The sequence below is a fragment of the Panthera pardus genome, unplaced genomic scaffold (assembly GCF_024362965.1).
Source record: "Panthera pardus isolate Hobbes unplaced genomic scaffold, ASM2436296v1 HiC_scaffold_4, whole genome shotgun sequence".
Lineage (NCBI taxonomy): Eukaryota > Metazoa > Chordata > Mammalia > Carnivora > Felidae > Panthera > Panthera pardus.
In genome coordinates, this window is record NW_026526969.1 from 18,262,869 (window position 1) to 18,286,120 (window position 23,252).

Genomic DNA, 23,252 nt, shown 5'->3' on the forward strand with positions numbered 1-23,252 from the left:
ATTTGAGAGACTCCGAAGTTACGAGGTCTAGTCGTTTACGGGCGTTACATCTCACACCAGACCATGAGCCCCGAGACCGGACCTAGTTGACCGCACCCGACCGCACTTGCCCCCAAATCCCAGAATGCCGAGGGGGCAGGAGTCTTGGGATCAGTTTAGTAAACATCTTCTACGACTCTCTTTTAAAATTTCCACTAACAGGCAAACAGCGTGCAAACCCCGTAACTGCCATCTTTGCCCAACGCCCGCAGCCGCCTCCACGCCGCTCTACCCCCGCCCCTCCAGGCCAGAAACGCTACTTCCGCTTCCTTAGGCGGAAGCTGCCCACAGTAAAGATGGCGCCGAGCGCACAGTGCTGATGACGCCATAGTCGTGGGCCGTGACGCCATCTGCAGCGCGCCGGCAGTGAGAAGTGGCGAGCCAGGTTCCTTCACGCGGCGGCGGCGGCGGCGACGACATGGTGGAGCCCGTGGCGGGAGTGGGTCGCTTCAAGGCCAAGTGAGCCGGGGCGCTGCGGCTGCGGGTGCCGCCCAGGGAGGGAGCGAGGTTCGCAGCAGGAATAGCAAATGCGCCCGCCCTGCACGGGGCGCCCATTCGGGCCTGGGGAGAGCCTGAGGGCGGTGTGCGGACTGCCCCGCAGGGGTCGTGGCGGCTGCGTTATTACAAAGTCGGGGGGCCAGCCTCGGTTATTACATCAGGAGCTGGCTTAGGAGTTGTGGATGAAAAAGTCTAGAGGAGGAAGGGTCGGGCTGAGCACAAGTCGCGGCTGGTCCTGGACGGCAGCGGGACGCCTCGACCCTCAGGTACCGGGAGAAGAACCACTCTGGGGCAGGCGGCCTGGAGGCTTTCACCAGCTGTCCCTCTTCAACACGACTGGAGATGGGCGGGTCCGCTGTGGCCCTGGAGGCCCCGCATCCTGTGCTTATTCATTCCCCAAGATCCCCTGACCATCCTGGTGAACCGGACAGACTCATTCCCTCCGTGGGGGCTCGGTGTGATAGAAGAAACATGTCAGGCACATCGTTTCTGTCATTAGTAGTGACGAGCAACGCCGGGTGCCAAGAACATCTCTGTGGGATAGCCACCTGGGTTCGGGGGCTGGGGGACTCCCATTTCATCTTGGTTGTCAGGCTTCCCCCCAGTGGAGTTAGCCAGGCACCACTGAAGTCCAGGAAGAGAGACCCAAGCCACACGCAGGGAACATCCTGTGTGACACAGAAAAGGTCAGCAGAGGCTCCTCCAGCCAGGGTCTCGGAAATCTGTAAGGTGGTGACCTAAGCAGGTGTGTTCTGAAAGGCCTTTTTGGCAGCAGCCCTTGAGGTGGGAGATAGGGGCCTGGTGAAAAGGTTGGAGCAGCTGTCCAGATGAGAGTGCAGTGGCCTCGACCAGCATGGAAGCAGCAGCGGGGGGAGGGAGGAGGCGACAGATGAAGGCTACTTGGTGGGTGGGGGGAAGGGGCCAGGCTTGGGGAAGGGACGGCCTGGGCCTGGGACTGGGGGAGATGGCTGTTGCTCCAGGCTGGTACCCTGAGCTGGCCTCCCACGGCCAGCAGGGGGCCCCCAAGGCACAGCCTTCTGGGCTCTGGGGAATCTCTGGAAAGCCTGGGCTGCCGTCCTCCTGCCTGAGGACCTGGCGTGAATCACTGCCCAGCTCCGGGTGTCCCGTTCTCTGTGACATGGGGGTAACCAACACCCGTCCCACAGTGCTGCTGAGAGAAGATGACAGAAGAGCCACCTCTGACCTCCCGTGCCTCTGCCTGGGATCTCCTCCAGGGCAGGGTCCTGTTGGGAGAGCACCCAGCACAGAGCTGGCACCCGGGACCAAGGGGTGGGTGACTCACCGTCTTCCCCCCCTGTCATCCCTCTAGCTATGCCGTCGAGCGCAAGATTGAGCCTTTCTACAAGGGCGGGAAGGTGCAGGTACCAGCCCGGGGAGGGGCAGAGTGGGGAGGCAGGCAGGGGCTGCAGAGAGCTATCTTGGCTAAGACCCTTCTGTCACCAGCTGGACCAGACTGGGCAGCATCTCTTCTGCGTTTGTGGTACCAGAGTCAACATCCTGGACGTGGCCTCGGGGGCTGTGCTGCGGAGCCTGGAACAGGTGAGGATGGGGAGAGCCAGGGCAGGGGGCAGGTGTGGGGGCAGCCTGTTCTCACGGTACCGTGTGCCAACTCTCACCTCTAGGAGGACCAGGAGGACATCACCGCCTTCGATCTCAGCCCAGACGACGAGGTACGTGGCGCAGGGACGGGAGGCGGACTCTGGGACCTCTCGGTCCAACTTTGAGGACCTGTGGCCATGCCTCCACACGCCCAGCTGAACCGCATCCTCCTCCAGGTGCTGGTGACAGCCAGCCGGGCACTGCTTCTGGCTCAGTGGGCCTGGCGAGAGGGCAGCATCACCCGCCTGTGGAAGGCGATACACACGGCCCCTGTGGCCGCCATGGCCTTTGACCCCACCTCCACGCTGCTAGCCACAGGTAGGGCCCTGACTGGGTGGCCGGGCCGGCTGGAGGGCGCACGGTCAGCGGTCTTCGGGCACAGCAGCCCCTTCACTTCAAACACGTTCCCCTAGGCGGCTGCGACGGGGCAGTGCGCGTCTGGGACGTCGTGCGGCACTACGGGACGCACCACTTTCGGGGGTCATCGGGGGTCGTACAGTGAGTCGGGGTCCGGCAGGGCGGGCGGGGCGTTAGGCCCAGGGCGGCACAGCTCACCTGCCCCACCCCCCCACGTGCCTGCAGCTTGGTGGCCTTCCACCCGGACCCCGCACGCCTGCTGCTCTTCTCCTCGGCTGTGGACGCCACCGTCCGCATGTGGTCTCTACAGGACCAGTCGTGCCTGGCCACGATGACCGCGCACTACAGTGCCGTCACTTCACTGACCTTCAGCGCGGACGGCCACTCCATGCTGAGGTCAGCGGACAGCCCCTTGGGCCGCACGGGAAGCGGAGGGCTACAGCTGACACTCGAGAACTGAGGTGGCTGTCACCCCCCCTCTCCCCCTCCCCCCCCCAGCTCAGGCCGGGACAAAATCTGCGTTGTCTGGGACCTCCGGACCCACCAAGCCACGAAGACTGTGCCAGTGTTTGAGGTGGGGGCTCCGGGGGGCCGGGGCCGGTAGAGGGGGCAGGGAGAGGGTGGGTCTGCCTGTCTGACCTGCTTATCCTCAGAGTGTGGAGGCCGCCGTGCTGTTGCCGGAGGAGCCGGCACCTGAGCTGGGCGTGAAGTCCAAGGGCCTGCACTTCCTGACAGCCGGAGACCAAGGTGTGCGGGGCCAGGCCAGGGTGGGCACCGGGGGCTGGGGGAGGTCCGTGGACTCGAATCCCAGCACCCCTGCCCCCACGCAGGCCTGCTGCGCGTGTGGGAGGCGGCCTCCGGGCAGTGTGTGTACACACAGCGGCAGTTGCCGGGCCCCAAGCAGGAGCTGACCCGCTGCGCTCTGGCCCCTTCCGCCGGCCTGCTGGTCAGCGTCACCGCCGACCACAACCTGCTGCTCTACGAGGCTCGCTCCCTGCAGCTGCGGAAACAGGTGAGCTCCGCCCCTGCTGATTCCGAGGCCCGCGGGGGCCGGCCCTCCACTCATGCGTGCTCTGGCTTGTGTCCCTCCTGTCCCCCCCCCCCCCCACCACCCCCAGTTTGCCGGCTACAGCGAGGAGGTGTTGGACGTCCGGTTTCTCGGGCCCGAAGACTCCCACATCGTCGTGGCTTCCAACAGCCCCAGCCTGAAAGTATTTGAGCTCCAGACAATGGCCTGCCAGATTCTCCACGGCCACACCGGTGAGCGAGCCGAGCTGATGCCCCCAGCGCTTCGTCCTGGGCTGGGCTGCCCTCCTTTACCGTAATCGATGGCCGTTTTCTCTCTGCTTTCTCCCAGATATTGTCCTGGCCCTGGATGTCTTCCGGAAGGGGCGGCTCTTTGCCAGCTGTGCCAAGGTAAGGCATCCGGAGAGGTGTGGAGGCTTGGGTCCCAGGTGGGAAAGTCCAGCCCAGCCTCTGTCCTCACCCCTTTTGTTCCCAGGATCAGAGCATCTGCATCTGGAGGATGAACAAGGCCGGCAAGGTGGCCTGTGTGGCTCAGGGCTCCGGGCACACGCACAGCGTGGGCACGATCTGCTGCTCTAGGTAGTGGGTCAGGGCTGGAGTCCGTGCTCTTGCAGAACCCTGCTGATGGGGGTCCAGCTCAGGGGGATGTGTGGGGGGAAGGCTTTGGCCTTGATCTTTGAGGCTTAGGACTGGGGATATATCACAACACACCAGGGGCACCCCCGGTTGCTGTTGGAAGTAGAGGCGCCTCAGAAGTGGTCTTGGGGCTGGGTGAATAAAAGTGGGGAGGCTTGGGGCGCCTGGGTGGCTCAGTCGGCTAAACCTCCATCCTTGATTTCGGCTCAGGTCTTGATCTCATAGTTCATGGGATTGAACCCCGTGGTGTGGAGCGTTTTGGGATTCTCTTCCTCTCTTTTTGCCCTTCCCCCTGCTCATGCTGTTTTACTTTCTCTCTTTCTGTCTCTCTGTCTCTCTCTCAAAGTAAACTTTACAAACTAGGAAGGGGAGGGAGGTTTCAGGTCAGAAAGAATGACACTGAGCCAGGCTCGGGCAAAGAAGACATTTTCTGCCGGGGACGGGTGGGGTGTTGTTGTGACAAAGTCACCAATTCCGGTGGACCCAGGGCAGGTGGTGGAGAGTGTGAATTAAGTGGTTCCAGAGGCATGTGGGGGTTGTCCAGAAGCTGTCTGCATTCTGGAACGGTTCCCCTGGTTGGGACCATGATCCTACAGACTCAGGCTGTGATCCCCTGGTAGACAGGGCTGGCCGTGACTCAGCAGGTGTCTCCCCCTACCTCAAATCTGGTCTCAGGCTGAAGGAGACCTTCCTGGTGACGGGCAGCCAGGACTGCACCGTGAAGCTGTGGCCTATCCCTGAAGCCCTGCTGTCCAAGGGTGCATCCTCGGACGGCGGTCCTGTCCTTCTCCAGGCTCAGGCCACACAGCGCTGCCATGACAAGGTGACAGCACGTGGCACATCGGGGCACGGGTATGACAGGGCCCTTGCCGGGATGGGAGTCTGAGTCGCCACCTGCTCCCGTCCCCAGGATATCAACAGTGTGGCCATTGCCCCCAACGACAAGCTGCTGGCCACGGGCTCACAGGACCGCACGGCCAAGCTCTGGGCTCTGCCGCAGTGCCGGCTGCTGGGCGTCTTTTCAGGCCACCGGCGCGGCCTCTGGTGCGTCCAGTTCTCGCCCATGGACCAGGTGCTGGCCACCGCGTCCGCTGACGGTACCGTCAAGCTCTGGGCGCTGCAGGACTTCAGCTGCCTCAAGGTAAGCTGTCCCCACCGCAGGCCCGGCCCCCCTCCCCGGTGCCGGCTCGCATCCTCCCCCCTCACCCGCCCCATCCCGCAGACGTTCGAGGGGCACGATGCTTCTGTGCTGAAGGTGGTCTTCGTAAGCCGCGGTACACAGCTGCTGTCCAGGTGCGGGGGCTGGGGATACGGGTGGGGGTTTGCTGCCGATGGGCCCCAGGACTGAGCCCCCTCCCAATCCCGACCCCAGCGGTTCTGATGGTCTCGTGAAGCTCTGGACCATCAAGAGCAACGAGTGTGTGAAGACTCTGGACGCCCACGAGGACAAAGTCTGGGGGCTGCACTGCAGCCGGCTGGACGACCGTGCCCTTACCGGTGCTAGCGACTCCTGTGTCATCCTCTGGAAGGTATGTAGGCTTGGGGCAGGGGTCGGGGGGGGCGGTGGTGGGAGGTGCAGGGTTGCATGCTAGTGCCGGTCCGATCTCGCTCTGACCCTAGGATGTGACCGAAGAGGAACAAGCAGAAGAGCAGGCCAAGCGGGAGGAGGAGGTAGTCAAGTAAGCGTGGGGCCCTCGCCCAGCTCCCCCATGAGTGCCACCCCCGTGTCAACCACGTCCCGTGTATCGCACCCTTGGAGTGGGGTATACAGGTTTCAGCTCTGCTTTATGGTATGGGGAAACTGAGGCTGCAGCAGCAACGCAGCTCACCACCAGCAGGTGCTTCGGGCCAGGGTGCTGACTCCTGAGTCAGCCCTCGGATGGCTCCGCTTTCGGTCCCAGCCAGGTCCCCCAGTGACCCTGTTTACCCCCCCCACCAGGCAGCAAGAACTGGACAACCTGCTCCATGAGAGACGGTACCTGCGGGCACTGGGCTTGGCCATCTCCCTGGACCGGCCCCACACCGTGCTGACTGTTATCCAGGGTCAGTGCCGCCTTGGGCCACACAGACGGGGTCTTGGGTCCATCTTGTGCCCCTTCCCTGGGACTCAGTCTCCCCTCTTCCCCTGCCCCCCACAGCCATCCGGAGGGACCCCGAGGCCTGCGAGAAGCTGGGAGCCACAGTGCTGCAGCTGCGACGAGACCAGAAAGGTCGGGTGGGAGGGCAGGCTGGGCAGTGGCCAGTATGGGCAAGGCAGCCAGCGGGCAGGTCTGACTGTCCTTGTCACCCACAGAGGCCTTGCTGCGCTTCTGTGTCACGTGGAACACGAACTCCAGGCACTGCCACGAAGCCCAGGCTGTGCTGGGTGTGCTCCTGCGGCACGAGGCCCCGGAAGAGCTCCTGGCCTACCAGGGCCTGCAGGCCTCACTCGAGGCCCTGCTACCCTACACCGGTAGGTGGGGGGGGGGGGGGAGGGGGCCGGGGGGGACAGGGCGCGGCCCAGCCAGACCCCCTGACGTCCCTCTGTCCTCCTCCAGAGCGGCATTTTCAGCGACTCAGCCGGACACTGCAGGCAGCCACCTTCCTGGACTTTCTGTGGCACAACATGAAGTTGCCCCCCCTGCCTGTGGCCCCCTCTGCTCTCTGAAACATGCTGAAAGATTACTTTTCTACCCTCATTCCCTGTGTCTGTCGGGGCTTTGTCTCAGCCCAGGTCCCAGGTCCCACCCCTGTGCCCCGGCCTGGCCAAGACCCAAAAGGCCCTGCCCCTAAGTACAGGCAGACACGAGGTGTGGATCAGTCAGAAGAGCTTTACTCAGGCGATGGAGAAGTATAGCTTCCTGGCCCTTCCCGCCAAGGCTCCCACCCTCACATGCTCCTCCTCCAGCCCTGATGGTGGTGGCTGGCATCAGTCCTCCCCGGGATCTGGATCGTTTGGCTTGCCCTCTGCGCAATTCCACACACCCTCAAGGGGGTCCTTGCGCAGCAGTGCCCTGCGGGTGATGGTGCAGCAGCGGCTCTGAATGGCGCTCAGCGTGGGGCGGACGGGCACGGTAGGGGGAAGGGTCGCGGCCTGGGAGGTCTCAGGGGAGCCTTGGGCCTCTCCCACTCTAATCTCGCCGTTGGCCTCTCGGTGGAGCCCCGGTCTACTCAGGAGAGCACCCAGGCCCTCTGGTCGCAGCCGCACGGCCGGGAGAAGACCAGAGTGCCTGCCGAACCTGTGAGGAGGGCGGAGTTTGGCCAGCCCTGGACCCTGCCCCGCCCCAAGCTGGGCCCAGCTCCAGCCCCGCCCCCACTCACCTGCACAGCCACCAGCCGCGGTCGGATGTTTCCAGGACGCGCACGCGCGCCCCTGCGGGCACGGACAGTTCATCCTCGTGGCTGCTCTCATAGGCGAGGGCAGTGCAGAATTGGGGCCCTGGGAATGGGCGCTCGGGGTCACTTGCAGGGCCACAGAGGCCGGGGTCCCCACTTCGCGGTCTCCCACAGAATCACCTTAAGGCATCCCCCTGGTAATGGATAGCATGCAAACCCACTGGGGCTCCAGCTCACTGTGGGGACCAAGTACGTGCTATGGGGGTCACTGCCCCCACCTAGTCACCCCATGTCCTCGATCTCCTCCATCTGTTAGGTGTTTCCTGTGGCTCAGCTTTGCTGCAGCCTGCCCAGAGATGGCAGGTGGCTTAGGGTGGGGAGGAGGGCACTGGCATACCACCACTCCCTAGGGGTTGTCGCTCTTGGCCCAAGGCTGCTTCCTCCAGGTAGGGAGCAGGAAACCATGCTGTCTGCTGGTCTTCATTTGCCACCAGCCACCAGCCTGTGGGCAAGAGGCGGGCGGGGGTTCAGGTCCCCAAGCCCGCTGAGGTCCCGGAGGCAGGTGGTCGAGTCTGCACAGTCCTGTCCAGCCCTACCTGAGGGGTGTCGCAGCAGCACGTCTAGGGCCTCCTGGGCCCGTGCTTGGAAAGGCCGGCCCTGCGTGTCCTGGGTGCTGAAAGGCTGCAGGCAGCGCAGGCTCTGAGCCTCCAGGCCACGGATGGTGAGGCTGTCCGGTGGGCGGGGCGGGGGCTCTTCAGGGGCAGGCAGGATCACCAGACTGGGAAGGGCAGTGGGTGCAGGCCAGAGGTCACCCCTCACCAGTCCGCCCAGCCTTAGCTCCTCGTAGGTCCCACCACAGGCCTTCCCCACCACCACCAGCACCACCCCCAGCCTCCAAGTTCTTCCACGGGCAGGGAGTTGGGGGCGAGTCAGGCACCTGCCAGGTGGCAGTGTGGGCTCCAGGTCCAGGGGTTGCGGCGCAAAGAAACCGGTGAGCACCGGGCTCCGGGACACGCGCTCCGCCGCCCCCAGCAGCGCCTGCGAGTAGGTCTCCAGCAGCCGCAGGCGCGCCAGGCCGCGGCCGGTGCGCCCCCCGCGCACCAACAGCGAAGCGTCTGCGGGCAAGACAGGAACAGGCTGTGGGACCCCTGCCCCAGGGTTCTCTCCGCGGGGTCGCTGGCGCCCCGCCCCTCCCGGGATCCCTGCCGGCCTCACCGCGAAGCTTGGGGAGAACGCGGTCTGATCTCCGCAGCAGGCCCGCCTCTACCGGGAAGGTTTCCTTGAGGGTCTTCTGAGGGAGAACCGGCGAATCGGTCTCTGAGAGTCCACCGGTTCCCTTGGGGGGGGATGGGGTTCCCTTGGGATGGTCGTAGGGGCTGGACGCCCTTGTGGGGGCAAGGGCAAACGCCCAGGCATGGGTCATTGGTGGGTCTCGCTGCCGGGGATTCGGGGTCCCCCAGGCTCACTCACGTGGAGTGTCTTGAACTCATCCCAGCTCCTGCGCACAAAGGTGTCGCTGTCGTCCGACCAGCTCACAGAGAAGGCAAATGTCTGTTGGGAGAAATATTGGAGGGGCTGGGCCAGGAATTCCCTCCTTCCTTGGGGCTGGCAGGTACCCACCCGGTCATACCTGATGCCGCTCTGTCTGCACTAGGGCCAGTGTGCATACCGACACCGGGTGCCGGGGGCCTGCCATCGCTGTGCCTCCCGAGTCACGGACTTGGGCTTCTGGAGCTAGCCGAGGGCGGCGACCCACTGCGAGTGTCCCGCTGCGACCTTGCTCACAGGGGCGAGGGGGACTCCCCAGCACCCGGAAAACTGATTGGAATTCCCCAGGGACGTCCCAGACCTGCCGGGTCTTTGTAGCACTGCCCTGCCCTCCGTCCTTCCCAGCTTCCTCACAGTGCCCAAAGTAGAAGATCTGGGTGGAGGGACAGCATCGCAGGGTTTGGTTGGGGGGGGTTGGTAGGGGTGAGGCAAGGAGGCGGTGGAGGGTGGGGACTGTAGCTGGAGGCCCTCTGGCCTGAGTCTGCCACCGAAAGGAGGAGGAAAAGAAAGCCATCAAAGTGCCGCCAGGTCTGGCCTACCTCTCCCGCTCTTCCACGCCCTGTGCTTCTGGAACTGGGACTAGGGAGGGCCTCCTCCGGGGCGTGCTCCATGACCTGTCTTTGAACTCACCTGGGAAGTCTGGAAGCAGGGACCCAGTGCTGAGAGCTTTGTGAACGTTGTTTGGCTTAATATTCATATTGGAGGGAGGACCTCTTAATGTTCCCAAATCACAGAGGAGGAAATTTGTATTCAATGGATAGTTAATATCAGTTTTTCTGGATGCGTTGGGGAGGGGTGGGAGTGACTTGGGGCAGGACAAAGAGGGTCCATCCCTGCAGTCACTGGCACTTGGGGGAGGTGGTGACTAGGACGGTTTTGAGAGCTGCCTCTGGATTTCTGATTTATCACAATTTACTGCAAACACAACCTCTGAAATCAGAGGTGACTGACTGAAGCGAGGAGAAGTTAGGCCCCAGAATCCCCAGACGAGGCGTGCTCACGTGCCCCACATCTCTGAGCTGCTTCCTTACAGGGATGATTTCCAGAGATCCATCCAGCCCTAGTATATGGTGGCCTTTCCTGCTGTTGGGGCCGCCAGCTCTATGTTGGGACTCCAACCCCAATCTGTCCAGGGAGGGGTTAGCCTCTAGGGCAGCCCTCCCAGAAACCACCCTGGCCTTGACAAAGGGCCTTTGTGTATCTGTCCAACCAGCGGCTCTCTCTGAAGCCCTCAAACCTTCCCTGGATTTGGCCCAGGCAATGAACACCTGTGGACACAGGCCTGAACTGCAGGGTGCCTTCAGCCCAGCCGTCACACTCCCCCAAGCTCAGTGGGGGCCGTGCTGAGGGCCCAGCTGGCCTGGCAGGGTCCAGGGTGGGGCAGACTCTTCTCCCCTGGAAGACAGAGGAGAAAAGCTGGGGAAGAGTCGGTTTATTCACAGCCAGGGACCCGGAAGACTGCTGAGACCTCTCCCTGCCCCAACTGAAAACCCCTGCTCCGCAGCACCAGCAACCCTGTTTCCTTTCTATCCCCTCTCCTTAGCCCCCACCCTCACCTCTCCCTTGGACGACTGCCCCCTCCTCCCATGCCCGTGCTCCTCACTGGCTCCCATGAAATCCACTCTCCAGAGGAATCTTTGCAAAATACAAATGGGGGGTGATGAGGTTTTAGGGTAATGGGCGGAGGGGGAGGTCCAGAGCTGACGGCCAAGAAAGAATTCTTAGACGTCTTGGGTGCAAAAAGGCAATTTTATTAAAGCACGGGGACAGGACCCATAGGTAGGAAGAGCTGCACTATAGGTGCGGGGTGACCATTTTACGGAGTTGGGGAGAGGGAGTTACTAGAATGAGATTGTCATATGCTAAAGACTCACAGATTATTGGAGGCCTAGCTATTGTGAAACTAAGGTTGTTTTTTCCTCTAGCAAAGCATTAACGTTAAGACAGTAGTGAGTTCCTGGACTTTAGGCTATTGCAGGATTGCCTTCTTCTGGTAAACTGGTGGAGACTTACCAGTTTAACCATTTTTTTTTTCTTTTTGTCCAGAGTGTCCAAGGAATATCACATATCCCACCTGAGGGTGGGGGTGTGCTAGCTTGTGCCTGGCCCCTCAGCCTGCCTCATGCTCCCTCATCAGGGGGCACCTGAGTGGATCAGTCCATTGAGCGTCCGACTCTAGATTGTGGCTCAGGTCATGATACCAGGATTGTGAGGTCAAGTCGCGCTTCGGGCTCCGCACTGAGCGAGGAGCCTGCTTCAGATTCTCCCCCACCCCCCACTGCCTCTCCCTTGCTCTATTTTTCAAATTAGAAACAAACAAACCAACGCAGAAATGGGATCAGGTCGGGGTAGCCCTGCCCCAAATTGTCCAGCACCTTCCTAAGGTCCTTAAAATAAATTCCCAGCTCCGAGGGCAGTTGATGAGGCCCTCCCGTGCTCCTGCCTACCTTTGGGTCTCTCTTCCCACCACCTTCCCCAGGTCCTGTCCCACTTTTCTGCCCTTGCGAGAGTCCAAGACCCTCTCATCTCCAGCCTTGGCCTTGACTGCCCTCCTTAGCCAATTCCTCATCCTTCAGGCCCCTGCCTAAGGGTCACCTCCTCAATGAGGCCTCCCTGACTTACCACGCCCTGTTCATGGTCCCCATAATTTGTAAGTGAACATTTGTTAGTGTGACTCCTTTTTTGTTTTGTTTTTACTTTTTCCGTCTTGACCACTGGACAAGGAGCTGAGGAGGTCAGGGACGGATCTTGTGCCCACCCTGACCAGCGCCTAGATCTGTGGTTGGAACAGATTAGGCACTACACAAATATTTGCATAATGGATGAAAGTAGGTATAGAAGCTGAGACGACTCCCCAGGTGGAAATAACCCCTTCGGGCAGGCTGTAGGATCCGGGCTATTCCTGGCCAGGAGGAGCCCAGAGCCGCGCGCCGCCTTCTTTTCAGGCACAGCCCCGCCCCGCGTTGCCAGGCGCCCGTTGTCGCCCGGAGGGATCCGCGGGACCCAGGCCCTAGCGCGCGCCTTCTCTGTGCGCTCAGGGCACCGTGCCTCGTTGCCATGGCGCCGCGCCTCCCTCCGCTGGGCGCTCCCCGGCTGAGGGCACAGAGCCTGGCCGCGGGCACGCGGGGCGGTCAGAAGAGCGATGGGGGCGTCACGGGCCGGAACACGGACTTCGCCTCGATCGCAGCAGCCTGAGTCCAGCGCGCGGCCGCGACGCGTTTTCCACAACACGCTGCTCTTCTACTGGAGGAAGCGGGAGCGCCGCCACGGACGACGCAAGCCGGGCTCGGGACGCGGATCGAGGCCCAGCGACGCGGCCAGGATCCGGGCTGCTGGCCCTTTGCCCACGCCGACCCGGACCCAAGCCTCGGGCTCTGCAGCCTCTCGGGCGCGGTCTTCGGCCCACAGCCCTACCTCCCTGCCGGACCCCGCCCCGACCCCGGGCCCCGCCCCCGCCCCCGCCCCCAGCTCCAGCCCCAGCCCCAACCTCAGCCCCAGCTCGAGCCCGTCCTGCCAGCCCACGGCCGAACCCGAGCCTGCGCCCGCGGCGCGCGCGCCCGGGTCCTGTGGCCGCGCCCTGGCGGCGGCGCGCGCGCTGGCCTGGCGGCCGTCTTGGAGGCCCATCTGGAGGCCGAGCTGGCCCGGCAGGCATTGCGCGGGCAATATGGCGGCGCCCGGCGAGCGGGGGCGCTTCTACGGCGGGAACCTCTTCTCGTTTCTGCCCGGCGGCGCGCGCTCCGAGGTGATGGACGACCTAGTGACGGACGCGCGCGGCCGGGGCGCGGGGCGGAGAGATGCCGCTGCCTCGGCCCCGACGCCAGCCCCGGCGCCGACCTCCGATTCTCAGGTCGCCGAGGAGGACACGTCCCGGAGGCGGCCCTGCCGGGCCTGCGTGGACTTCAAGACGTGGATGCGGACGCAGCAGAAGGTGCAGATGCACCCCGGGGCCGCCACCTACCCGCAGAGGCCCGCGAGCCCGGCTGACCCCTAGTCCCGGCCCGCACAAGCACCCGCGCCCTCGGCCCCCACACCTTGCTTGTTCTCGGGCCCCCGCGCTGATCTCCCAAGGCCCAAGCCGAGGGGCCCCACGGGCCCTATGCCTGACAGACATGTGCCCCGCAGGGTAGGCTGCCCCTAAACCTTGCCCCGAGGGAGGGCCGGCCTTTAGGCTTTCAGCCACACGTGTGCCAGATCGGTGGCCTAGGACTTCTGTCTCAAGACAGTGAGCCTCTATCTTGGGGCGGGGAAAAGGGGAGTCTTGTCGCCTCCTGGTCCAGGGAGGTGAACTGACCCTTGGTCGATCTCCTCCCGCAGCGGGACAGCAAGTTTAGGGAAGATTGCCCCCCCGATCGCGAGGAACTGGGCCGCCACAGCTGGGCTGTCCTCCACACCCTGGCTGCCTACTACCCCGATCTGCCGACCCCAGAACAGCAGCAAGACATGGCTCAGTTCATACATTTATTTTCCAAGTTTTACCCGTGTGAGGAGTGTGCCGAAGACATAAGGAAGAGGTAAGTTGTGTCCGCCTCATCTGTAGGCAGCAGAGCATCGGCCTGGGCTTGGGGCCCCTAGCTGATGTCATAAAGGGGAGCCTGGACAAGTAGGTGCAGAGGTGACAGAGGGTTTCCCGGAGCAGGGAGCACCAGCAGTGGGCTTTGGATCCACTGAGCCATCTCCTTTCTCCTCAAAGGCCAAGCTGCCCGGGGCTGCTGCTTTCTACAGCCAGAGGCGCCTGGCCAGGCTTCTCTTACAAAGTCTCTTGCTTAGCACTGGAGGCCCGGGCAGGTTAAGGAGTCCACTTTGCCTGACTTCTGGAGCGGGACTGCTGATCTCGAGACCTTGAGAATCCACTGGTTTTGCTTCCTTAGAGTTCCTTTTTCCTCAATGGGGGGCCCAAGAGCTGTTGTTTGGCACCCAGGAGGTGTTTCTGGGCTGAATGTGGGGGCCAGGGCAGCCCTGTGAAGCCTGGGCAGTTGGAACAGGTCCCTTGCTAAGCTGATGCACCGGGGCTCCAGGTGCTAGAAACATGTTTGGTTTTCGGTTACGCCTTTGTGCTGGCCCCACCCCTTCCACACACTGCCTGGGGCCAGGGATGCTCGGGGAGACTTCTTGATTGTTATGAGGTTGTAAAGTTGCCTGGTTTGTGCCTTAATGTCTTGCTCTGAGCTGTTGTCAGGGTTTGCCAAGCTCCTCAGGAAGGGGGCCCGAGCTGGCCGAGGAGCCCGTCACTGTTGGACACTGCAGGATCAGCCCTGTTCTGGGAGCTCCTGTGTCTCAGCACAAGGGCACTCTGGGTGTAGCTGACAGCAGCACCCCAGCTTTCCTCCCTGGATGGAGCAGGCAAGGAGCTGGAGGGGCAGGGGCAGTGGGGCCACCGCCCGTCCCCATCCTCTACGTGATTCCGCCACACAGGATATGCAGGAACCAGCCAGACACGCGCACCCGGGCGTGCTTCACCCAGTGGCTGTGCCGCCTGCACAATGAAGTGAACCGCAAGCTAGGCAAGCCGGACTTTGACTGCTCGCAAGTGGACGAGCGCTGGCGTGACGGCTGGAAGGATGGGTCCTGCGACTAGACGGTGGCCGGCAGAGCCGTGGGACAGCAGCCTGGGCCTGCGGGCAGCCTGGCCAGAGAGGGGCGGGGCACTCATTAAAGTGCATGGGAGCCACAGCCTGTCGTGTCTCAGTTGGGTGGTCCCCAGACACTGCTCTTGGGGCCCTTTCCCTCTTAGGTCTGGAGTACAAGTGGAGGTGCCTGCCGCAGACACCCTGCTGGCTCCTCCTCGGCTGAGGCCCCAGGGGCTGCCCGTGAAGGAGGCAGGAGCAGTCCAGGCTGTGCCTTCCATTCAGAATGCAGCCTCCATGCCCTGGGGCCCACTTGCCTGCACGAGAAAGTGAAGGGCCTGCCTGGGCTCCCTGTCCTGCTCCTCGAGGCTGGGCCATGGTCTCCCCACCACGTAGCTAGAGACTGCTGCAGTGACCGCAGCTCCGTAGGCTGAGTGCTGTCAGTAATTCGGGAAAAGAGGCCTGGGGGCGGAGGCCCCCCCGCCCCCGCTCGGTCCCTACGGGGAGAGCACAGGCAGGCTTCTCTGAGGCTCCACTAGTGCTGCTGCCCGCCTCCTGTCCAGCACTTACCTGTACCAGGCCTGACGCAGGCGTGTGGGGCCAGCCTCAGCTTGAGACCAAAATAAAATGATGGAGAGGTGACCAAGGGCCTGGCTTCGGTGTGTTCTGTGCTGGGACTTGCGGCGAGGGACGGGGCCTGTCCGCACCGCCCTGGACAGCTGCTTCCTTCTGTCCAAGTTCTGCTCAGAGGAGGGCAAGGTCCCAGGGCAAGAGCAGCCCAGGAAGCCCCAGGAACAGCACTGGAGCCGAGGGCAGGTCAGAGGTGAGTGGGAGGTCAGACGGCACCGAGTCTTCAAGGTCCCGGCAAGGACTTTGTGTCAACACCCACCTACCTCCCGTGATGGGGAGGTCTCAGAGGATTTGGAGCCAGGGAATGGCAAGATGAGTTCCCAAAGGTTCCTCTGGCTGCGGATCTGGGCTGAGGCAGGTGTGGGTGAGAGCAGGGAGGGCAGGCATGTGACCGCAGAGAGGCAGGCTTGCCCCAGGGTAGCAGTAGAGCCAAGAGAAAGGAGCCAGAGTGGACCGTGGGGTTTGGGCCCCAGCAGCTGGGAGGATGAAGTTGCTCTGGGTATCAGTGCCCTGGAGAAGGCTGTGGGTGGAGCAGGCTTGGCGTCTTCCCGGATCCGCTCCCAGGCGTGGCCCCCAGCCAGAATGGACCAGTAACAAGCAGCCCCATCCCTGGGGTCCTAATGCCCTGGTCATCTCTGTGCTCATGGCATCTTGGCAGAGGCATGGCAGAAGCAGAGCCTTTGGCATGGCTTCCTCAGCGTCTTCCCCCAACCAGCACCACAGGGGTGCCGGCTTCGGCAGGGCCTCCCCAGAGAGGACAGTGGCGCAAAGGAATCGGAGGCAGGGAGCAGCCGGCAGAGAAGTCGCGCCGCTTTCCTCCTCTGGGTGGACTTTTCCCTGCACGTGGCTTATTTCTAGCCTCCCAAGTCACCTGCTAGTTGGGGAAACGGCTGGCCTCTCTAGGGATGCTGTGGTTGGCTCAGGAACACACCGCCTGGATGTTCCCTTTTCCCATAACTCTGGCTTCCTGGAGGCTCCCCCCGCCCCCAAATCCAGGCGAAGGCAAGTGGGACTATAGTTCAAGGGGAGGTTCTGGCTTGAGCTGTCACAGCACACAGACCAAGGGAGTGAGCGGAGAGGGAGGAGAAAAGCCCCAGGACCATGCCCTGGGACCCCCAAGGTTCAAAGGTCACGGGAGGTCACAGGTTGGACAAGAGGAGAGAACCCCAAAAGGGTGATGAGAAAGGGCTCACGAAATAGGAACGTGAGGAGAGGGCGACACCTGGAAACATGGGGTGGGGACATCTGAATTGTCCCTGGGACTAAAGGGAGCAATACCAGGGGGCATCCGGACAGGAAGGGGGTCAGGAGTAGAGGTTTGCTTTTCAGGCCCAAGAAAGCAGCCTGTTGGGATGCTGACGCAAATGGTCACACAAAAGGGGCAAACAGATGGTCCTCAGGACAGACCAGGAGCTGTTGCTGACAGATGAGGGTGACCGACCAGATGCACAGTGGAATGGACCACGAGTCTCACCGGCGACACTTCTGGCCATGCCTGCCTTGGGATGGCTTCCACACTGGGATGGGACTAGGCATCACTGTGCACACGGACAGCACAGCAAGGACCCTCTGAGCACCAGTCACTTTCTGATGTGATGAGGGAACTCAACCAGCTGCCTGTGTGTGATCTGAAAAATGGGGGTGGGGGGGGGCTCTGATAGTCCCTGACTCCCACCATTGTGGTGCCACACCTGGCACTGTAAATGATCCAGAAATGCCAACGTTTCCTATCGATGCCCAAGCCACAAACACAGCAGTTGTCCTGGACCCTGCCAGGCTGGCAAAGAAAAACGGGAGGAGGGGACCCTGTCTAACTTGGGCTCGGGGATCTGCACAAGGGACCCGGTGGGGACCCCAGCCTGTCCAAACTCCCCATCTCATGTTTCTTCCCACCCTGTGGCCCCAAACTAAACATGTCAGCCTCAAGTGGTTGGGGGGACCCAGGAGTGTGATGGGCTCACTGGGGACCCTTGGAATGACAGCCTCCAGCCACCGAAAAGGAGCAGAAATGTCCCCCAAGCCCCACCCATGCTGGCCTGTGGGCTCTGTCCTCCTTGATAAGTGCCTCTTATTAAGAGCGGCAGAGGCCGTTCTCTCTCCCTGTCAGGGAGGTTAGGACCTTCCGAAGGAGAAGCTAGGATGCAACTGTGTGGGTTCATAGGAAGGGCCCAGTAATTTCTCTCTGGTCTGCGGGGAACCAGGGACGGGGAGTCGGGTTCTCCTTCCCTGAGGGCTGGCTGGGGAAGACGCTGGAGCCCTAGCGGGTTACCCTTCACTCGCCAAAGAGCTCAGCTCAGAGGGGCGGGGTCAGGTTCGTCTGTCCCTTCCCCTGGCTGCGGGAAAGGCTGAGCCCAGCGTCTCCCTCCCCTGCTGACTCCCGACTTCACCCGTGAGGGGCGGTTCGGACCCCTAGCCCCTGCTCCAGACGCGGGCTGGGCGGGTGGTCTGCATCTCAGCGCGGGGTCTAGCAGGTGACTGTAGGGGGTGGGTCGGTGGGCGGGGCGGAGGCAGGGGCGGGCTCCAGCCCGGCGCGCGGACCAGTTGGCGGGGGGCACTGGCTCGGCCCCGCCCCGCGCGCCCCCGCCGCGGCCGGCGCGCGCTCCCGGGAGGCGGCGGCAGCAGCGGCAGCGCCAGCAGCATCGGCAGCACACCCGGGCGGCCTCGGGCGGGGCCGGCTGGACGGACAGACAGACAGAGGGCGCCGGGGGCGCACGTCCCTCCTGGGCCAGCCATGGAGGGAGCCTCGTTCGGCGCGGGCCGCGCGGGGGCCGCCCTGGACCCCGTGAGCTTCGCCCGGCGGCCCCAGACCCTACTGCGGGTCGCGTCCTGGGTGAGTGGCCCCCGCCCCGGTCCCCGATCCCGCCTCGCCTCGCCTCGCATCCCTCGTCCTTTCCCGCTGCCCCTAGCCCCTCGCCCCCATCCTTGTCCCCGCGGGCCCCTCCCCCGCCGGCCGCAGGTTGGGGTGACGTCACCGGGCTGGGCGCGCCCACCTGCGGGAGGGGGAGGGGCCGGCGGCAACCGCCGGGGACCTTGAGAGGTCACCGCCCGCCGCCCCCATCCTCCAATTCCTCCTTAGGTCTAACTCTGTCCCCTACCTTAGCCCTCGCTCCGTTTTTCTTGTTCTCACGACCTGGAAGCGGGCACAGGGGCGGGGACGGGATTGGGCTCGAGCGCTCCATCTCAGTACGAGGAGGGGGCTGTGGGAGCCAAGTGTATCAGGCAGAGCTTCCGCCCGCTTCTCCCCCACACACATCCTCCAGCCTCCTTCGAAGGGAACTGGCCCTTTCCCAGGCCCCCCAGTTGCAATTGTGAGTGTGGGGGTGCTCTGGGATCCCTCTGGGTGGGGCAGCAAGAAGGGGCTCTGCACTAGAAGGACTTCCTGGGGGTGGTGTGGGAGGGGCAGATTTGGGCACAGCCTCGCCCAGTGGGGCATCCCTAGAGGGGGCGTCCTGCTTCCCCCTCGAACGCCTCCAGGCAGGAAAGATGGAGAGGTGGGGTGACTATATGGGTTTTGTGTAGCCGCTGGCACTTGGTGCCAGCTGCACCTGCCCGCTTGTCTTCAAGGAGAGCGATGCCCAGGGTGGGCTGACTTGGGGCAGACCAGGATAGGACCCCTGTATCCTAGTGCCAGCTCTGGTGCGACTTGTGGACCACCCTGGGGGCACATATCCATACCCCACACCTCGGTTTCCCTCCGGACTTCATCTCAAGGAGCTGGCGAAGGAAAGGAGAGAAATGAAGTTGAAACTGAAGGTCTGTTTTTAGAAACACAGCGCTGCCCAGAGCTAAAACAGCAGCATCAGGTTTAAAATGACTGTGGTCCACGGGTGCCTGGCTGGCTCAGTCGGTAGAGCATGTGACTCAGGGTCGTGAGTTCAAGCCCCACATTGGCTGTGGAGCCTACCTTAAAAAAAAAAAAAAAATAAATAAATAAAATAAATAAATAAAGTAAAATGACTATGGTCCGCTGCCACCTGCCTTCCAGCCTTTGTGGGCACGGGATGCTGTGGTTTGACTGAAACCCGAAGGTTAATAGTATCGCCTTTTGAGCCGGAACACTTATGGTGCCAATAATCAGTCACATGGGGCTGTCATCCCTTGGGTGCCCACCAAGTGCAGCACGGCAGGTGGGCATTATTTCTCTGGCCCCAATACTCCATGAGCTGCACCTGTTACTGTATTTGGCATGTTAAGAAGCAGGGCCACACAGCTCCCGGATGCTGAGGGTGGGTTCTAGGCAGGGCCTGGATGTCAGCCGTGCAACTCTCCCTCCGCGGCTTCCCTGTGTGGTCTGGCCCCTCTCTTCACACCTGCTTCCCACAGCGCCACCCGCTGGAGCCTGGGAATCACTGATCCAGGTGAAGGCTCCTGTTCCTACAGTCTGGAGTGTAGGGGCCCTGCGGTGCTGATGACCCAGTTTGAATGTCAGCCCCATCTTTTATCAGCCAAGTGACTTCACTAATTGGAGCCCCAATTTTCCTATCTATAAAGGGGATAAGAACAATGGCCCCCTTGTGGTTTGCAGGGAGGATTCTATGAGGAATCCATGTAAAGTCACGGTTTTAAGCATAGTGCCTGAGCATAGTAGATGCTCACTAAATGGTACATGTCCATAATTTCTAAAAATGTTTTTATTTATTTTGAGAGAGAGAGAGAGAGAGACAGAGTGCGAGTGGGGAGGGGAAAAGAGAGAGGGAGACACAGAATCTGAAGCAGGCTCCAGGCGCTTAGCTGTCAGCACACAGCCCGAGGCGGGGCTTGAACCCATGAAATGTGGGATCGTGACCTGAGCTGAAGTCGGAGGTTTAACCGACTGAGCCACCCAGGCGCTCCAATGTCCAAAATTTTTAAATACGTGAGGGAGGTATTAAGGGAAGGGTGCCCGAAGATCCCATCCACAGATGGGCCCTGTGCTGCAGGGAGAGGTAGGGACAGGCCCGAGGGCGTGAGCAGTCGCGGTGGGTGACGGGGACATCCGCCTCGGCTGGGAAGGGGGCGCCACCGCAGGGCCCTGAGTGCCCCTGCCCCCTCCCTCCCGCCGCCCGCAGGTGTTCTCCATCGCCGTCTTCGGGCCCATAGTCAACGAGGGCTACGTGAACACCGACAGCGGCCCCGAGCTGCGCTGCGTCTTCAACGGGAACGCGGGCGCCTGCCGCTTCGGCGTCGCTCTCGGCCTGGGGGCCTTCCTTGCCTGCGCCGCCTTCCTGCTGCTCGACGTGCGCTTCCAGCAGATCAGCAGCGTCCGCGACCGCCGCCGCGCGGTGCTGCTGGATCTGGGCTTCTCAGGTGGGCGGGGCCGGGCCGCGGGGCGGGGCTTCGTCCGGGGCGGGGCTTGCCGGCGGTGGGCGGGGCCTCCCGCGCCGGCCTCCCCTGACTCGCGCGCCTGCCCGCAGGGCTCTGGTCCTTCCTGTGGTTCGTGGGCTTCTGCTTCCTCACCAACCAGTGGCAGCGCACGGCGCCCGGGCCCGGCACGCTGCAGGCGGGAGACGCGGCGCGGGCCGCCATCGCCTTCAGCTTCTTCTCCATCCTCAGCTGGGTGAGTGCGGCCGGCGGGGGCCGGGCCGGGGCCGGGGCGGGGCGGGGTCGGTGCTGGCTGACCCCGGGCTCCCCCTCAGGTGGCGCTCACTGTGAAGGCCCTGCAGCGGTTCCGCCTGGGCACGGACATGTCGCTCTTTGCCACCGAACAGCTGGGCGCCGGGGCGGGTCAGGCCTATCCTGGCTACCCGGTGGGCAGCGGCGTGGAGGGCACCGAGACCTACCAGAGCCCTCCCTTCACCGAGACCCTGGACACCAGCCCCAAAGGGTACCAGGTGCCTGCCTACTAGTGGCCGGCAGGCCCCCCCCACCAGGGCTCGGAGGCTGCCACCAAAGCAGGCAGGGTCCAGGGCGTCCTGGGACCTCCCTCAGGTCCTCCTGGCCCAGCGCCAGGGACAGAGGGGGTGGCCACCGTGGGCCATCTGGGGCCAAGAGAGGGTAGCCCCCAGGGTGCCTAGGCTGCCCCTCCCCAGGTTCCCCCTGTCCCCTTAGGCGCTGGCCCCAGGCCCAAGGTCCTGAGGAGGGGACAGTGCGGTCTTGGACGTGTGTCCTCCAACCTCTGGTGAATCAGCCTGGGAGGGGGCCATTCCTCTCCTGAGTCAGCTAGCCCCCGGCTCACCTGTCCACTCTGGGGTCAGGGGTCTAGCTGTCCACAGCTAGGTGCAGGGGCTGCCCCCCAGACATGGGCGCTGTTCCCATCCCATGTCCCTGAGGGTAGTGACGGTCCCTGCTCCTGTTGTGGTGGCTCGCCCCATGGGGCTGTGCGTGCGCTCTGTCTGGAGCCTCCTCCCACTTGCCCTCACAGGCTCGCTAGAGTAGCCTGGTCCTGTTGATGTTGTGATTGTGGTCAAGACCTCGGGCTTCACCTCCTAGTTCCCCGCAAGCAGCCTCACTGTCTGTGGCCCCTGCTCCCATCCCCACCTGCCTTGGCCCGGGAGCCTGCCCACATGTGGGCATTCTGGGCTAGGAAGGCACAACACGGCCCTAGGCCTGGCCACCTGCCCTCTCCCACCCCCTTCAGTAAGACCTTGCCTAAGGGAGGCTTGGGACGCCTGGGTGCCTGGAGACACAAGCCCCTCACGAGGAGGGAGGCCCAGAGGCTCCCCATGCCCACAGTGCCCCGGACACGGCCGATCTGTGCAAACCCCTTTACCTTGGCTTCCCGGACCATCCCCTCAGCAAACTGCCCTGCACCCCCGTGGTAAGGCACAGCCCAAGGTCGGGGGCCCTCTGCGTAGCTGACGACTCATGCATTGCTCAAAGCCGGCTTTTTACATGATGTCAATGCCAAATGCAGCTGCCACATTTCATTCTTACAGACAGACGCCTCCCTCTGGAGTTGCAGTTGAGTGACAGCCCTGTACGTTGTAGCATAGACCAATTATGTGTGGGTATTTAAGTGAACATGTTTACAATTTTTGTATCTATGGATCTTTCTCTCCCTCTTCCCAAAGAACAATCCCTGATGGTGTATTTTCAGTGTCCCCATGTTTCAACTGCAACTTCTTTACAATAAAGACTGTAAGTGAGTTTCCTCGGCACAGTCTCCGAGTCATTTCTACCCCTGCCCCTGCGGGTGCCAGAGGTTGGGATCTGCCCCATCAGCGCCCAGAATCCAGGAAGGGGCAGCAAGGGGAGGTCAGGCTGATGCCCACATTCTGGGGGTCCCTGAGGCCCCCACCACACATCCCTCTGGGTGGCTCAAAGCAGGAGACCCCTCTCTCTCTCTTTTTAATCTAAACTGGTTGTTTGTTTGTTTGTTTAACGTTTATATCTGAGAGAGACAGACAAGGATGGTTATCCTTTGTGGGTTATCTGTGTTTCCTTTTTGGTAAAAGGTATTATAAGTTGTATTATGTTGAGATGTGGCTTTTTAAAGAATTATCCTGTTTAGTACTTGTGTTATGTGTGTGTGTGTTTTTAAACAACCATTTATTAATCTCCACACAACTCCAATGTGGGGTTGGAACTCACGACCTGAGATGGAGTCACGTGATCTACCAACAGAGCCATTCAGGCGCACCCCAGTGCTTATTAAGCTTTCTATCTTTCTTCAATGCTAAGAAAAGCAGTCATTATTTCTCTGCCTGTGCCCTTCTTTACATGTCTGCCTTCCGTTCCTGGGACCCCACCAGGTGCTCCGTGCAGCTTCCAGAGCCACATTCCGTGGCCAGCTAACTCCATCTCTGGAGATTTTCCCAGCTTGGTCTTGTTTGCTTTTTTTTTTTTTTTTAATTGTTTTTTAATGTTTATTTTTGACAGAGAGAGAGAGACAGAGCATGAGGGGGGAGGGGCAGAGAGAGGGAGGCACAGAATCCGAAGCAGGCTCCAGGCTCCGAGCTGTCAGCACAGAGCCCCACGCAGAGCTCGAACCCATGAACCGTGAGATCATGACCTGAGCCGAAAGTCTGACGCTTCACCGACTCAGCCACCCAGGTGCCCCTCATTTCTTAGATTTCTAATTGTTTGATAACCTTCTGGTTG

General features: G+C 62.1%; 4 protein-coding genes across 4 annotated transcripts; 3 read left to right on the forward strand and 1 right to left on the reverse strand.

The window, feature by feature from the left end:
* Nucleotides 1-377: 377 nt before the first annotated feature.
* Nucleotides 378-6,852, forward strand: TBL3 (transducin beta like 3). Its single transcript, XM_053893819.1, has 22 exons — nt 378-498; nt 1,868-1,919; nt 2,002-2,097; nt 2,181-2,228; nt 2,334-2,475; nt 2,571-2,655; nt 2,740-2,910; nt 3,013-3,088; nt 3,168-3,261; nt 3,345-3,526; nt 3,633-3,774; nt 3,872-3,930; nt 4,016-4,119; nt 4,852-4,999; nt 5,087-5,317; nt 5,399-5,469; nt 5,549-5,705; nt 5,797-5,855; nt 6,116-6,219; nt 6,315-6,386; nt 6,470-6,628; nt 6,714-6,852. The coding sequence occupies exons 1-22, from the start codon at nt 458-460 to the stop codon at nt 6,821-6,823; spliced, it is 2,403 nt and encodes an 800-aa protein (XP_053749794.1). The 5' UTR covers nt 378-457; the 3' UTR covers nt 6,824-6,852.
* Nucleotides 6,853-6,968: 116 nt separating this feature from the next.
* On the reverse strand, nt 6,969-9,385 carry NOXO1 (NADPH oxidase organizer 1). Its single transcript, XM_019468168.2, has 8 exons — nt 9,122-9,385; nt 8,962-9,042; nt 8,707-8,782; nt 8,429-8,606; nt 8,088-8,269; nt 7,889-7,993; nt 7,477-7,594; nt 6,969-7,394 (listed from the first exon to the last, which is right to left on the reverse strand). The coding sequence occupies exons 1-8, from the start codon at nt 9,185-9,187 to the stop codon at nt 7,085-7,087; spliced, it is 1,116 nt and encodes a 371-aa protein (XP_019323713.2). The 5' UTR covers nt 9,188-9,385; the 3' UTR covers nt 6,969-7,084.
* A 3,169-nt stretch (nt 9,386-12,554) lies between these two features.
* GFER (growth factor, augmenter of liver regeneration) lies at nt 12,555-15,245 on the forward strand. Its single transcript, XM_019468169.2, has 3 exons — nt 12,555-12,967; nt 13,354-13,550; nt 14,452-15,245. The coding sequence occupies exons 1-3, from the start codon at nt 12,704-12,706 to the stop codon at nt 14,612-14,614; spliced, it is 624 nt and encodes a 207-aa protein (XP_019323714.1). The 5' UTR covers nt 12,555-12,703; the 3' UTR covers nt 14,615-15,245.
* A 2,565-nt stretch (nt 15,246-17,810) lies between these two features.
* SYNGR3 (synaptogyrin 3) lies at nt 17,811-22,307 on the forward strand. Its single transcript, XM_053893997.1, has 4 exons — nt 17,811-18,063; nt 20,282-20,519; nt 20,627-20,769; nt 20,849-22,307. The coding sequence occupies exons 1-4, from the start codon at nt 17,965-17,967 to the stop codon at nt 21,056-21,058; spliced, it is 690 nt and encodes a 229-aa protein (XP_053749972.1). The 5' UTR covers nt 17,811-17,964; the 3' UTR covers nt 21,059-22,307.
* Nucleotides 22,308-23,252: the final 945 nt, after the last annotated feature.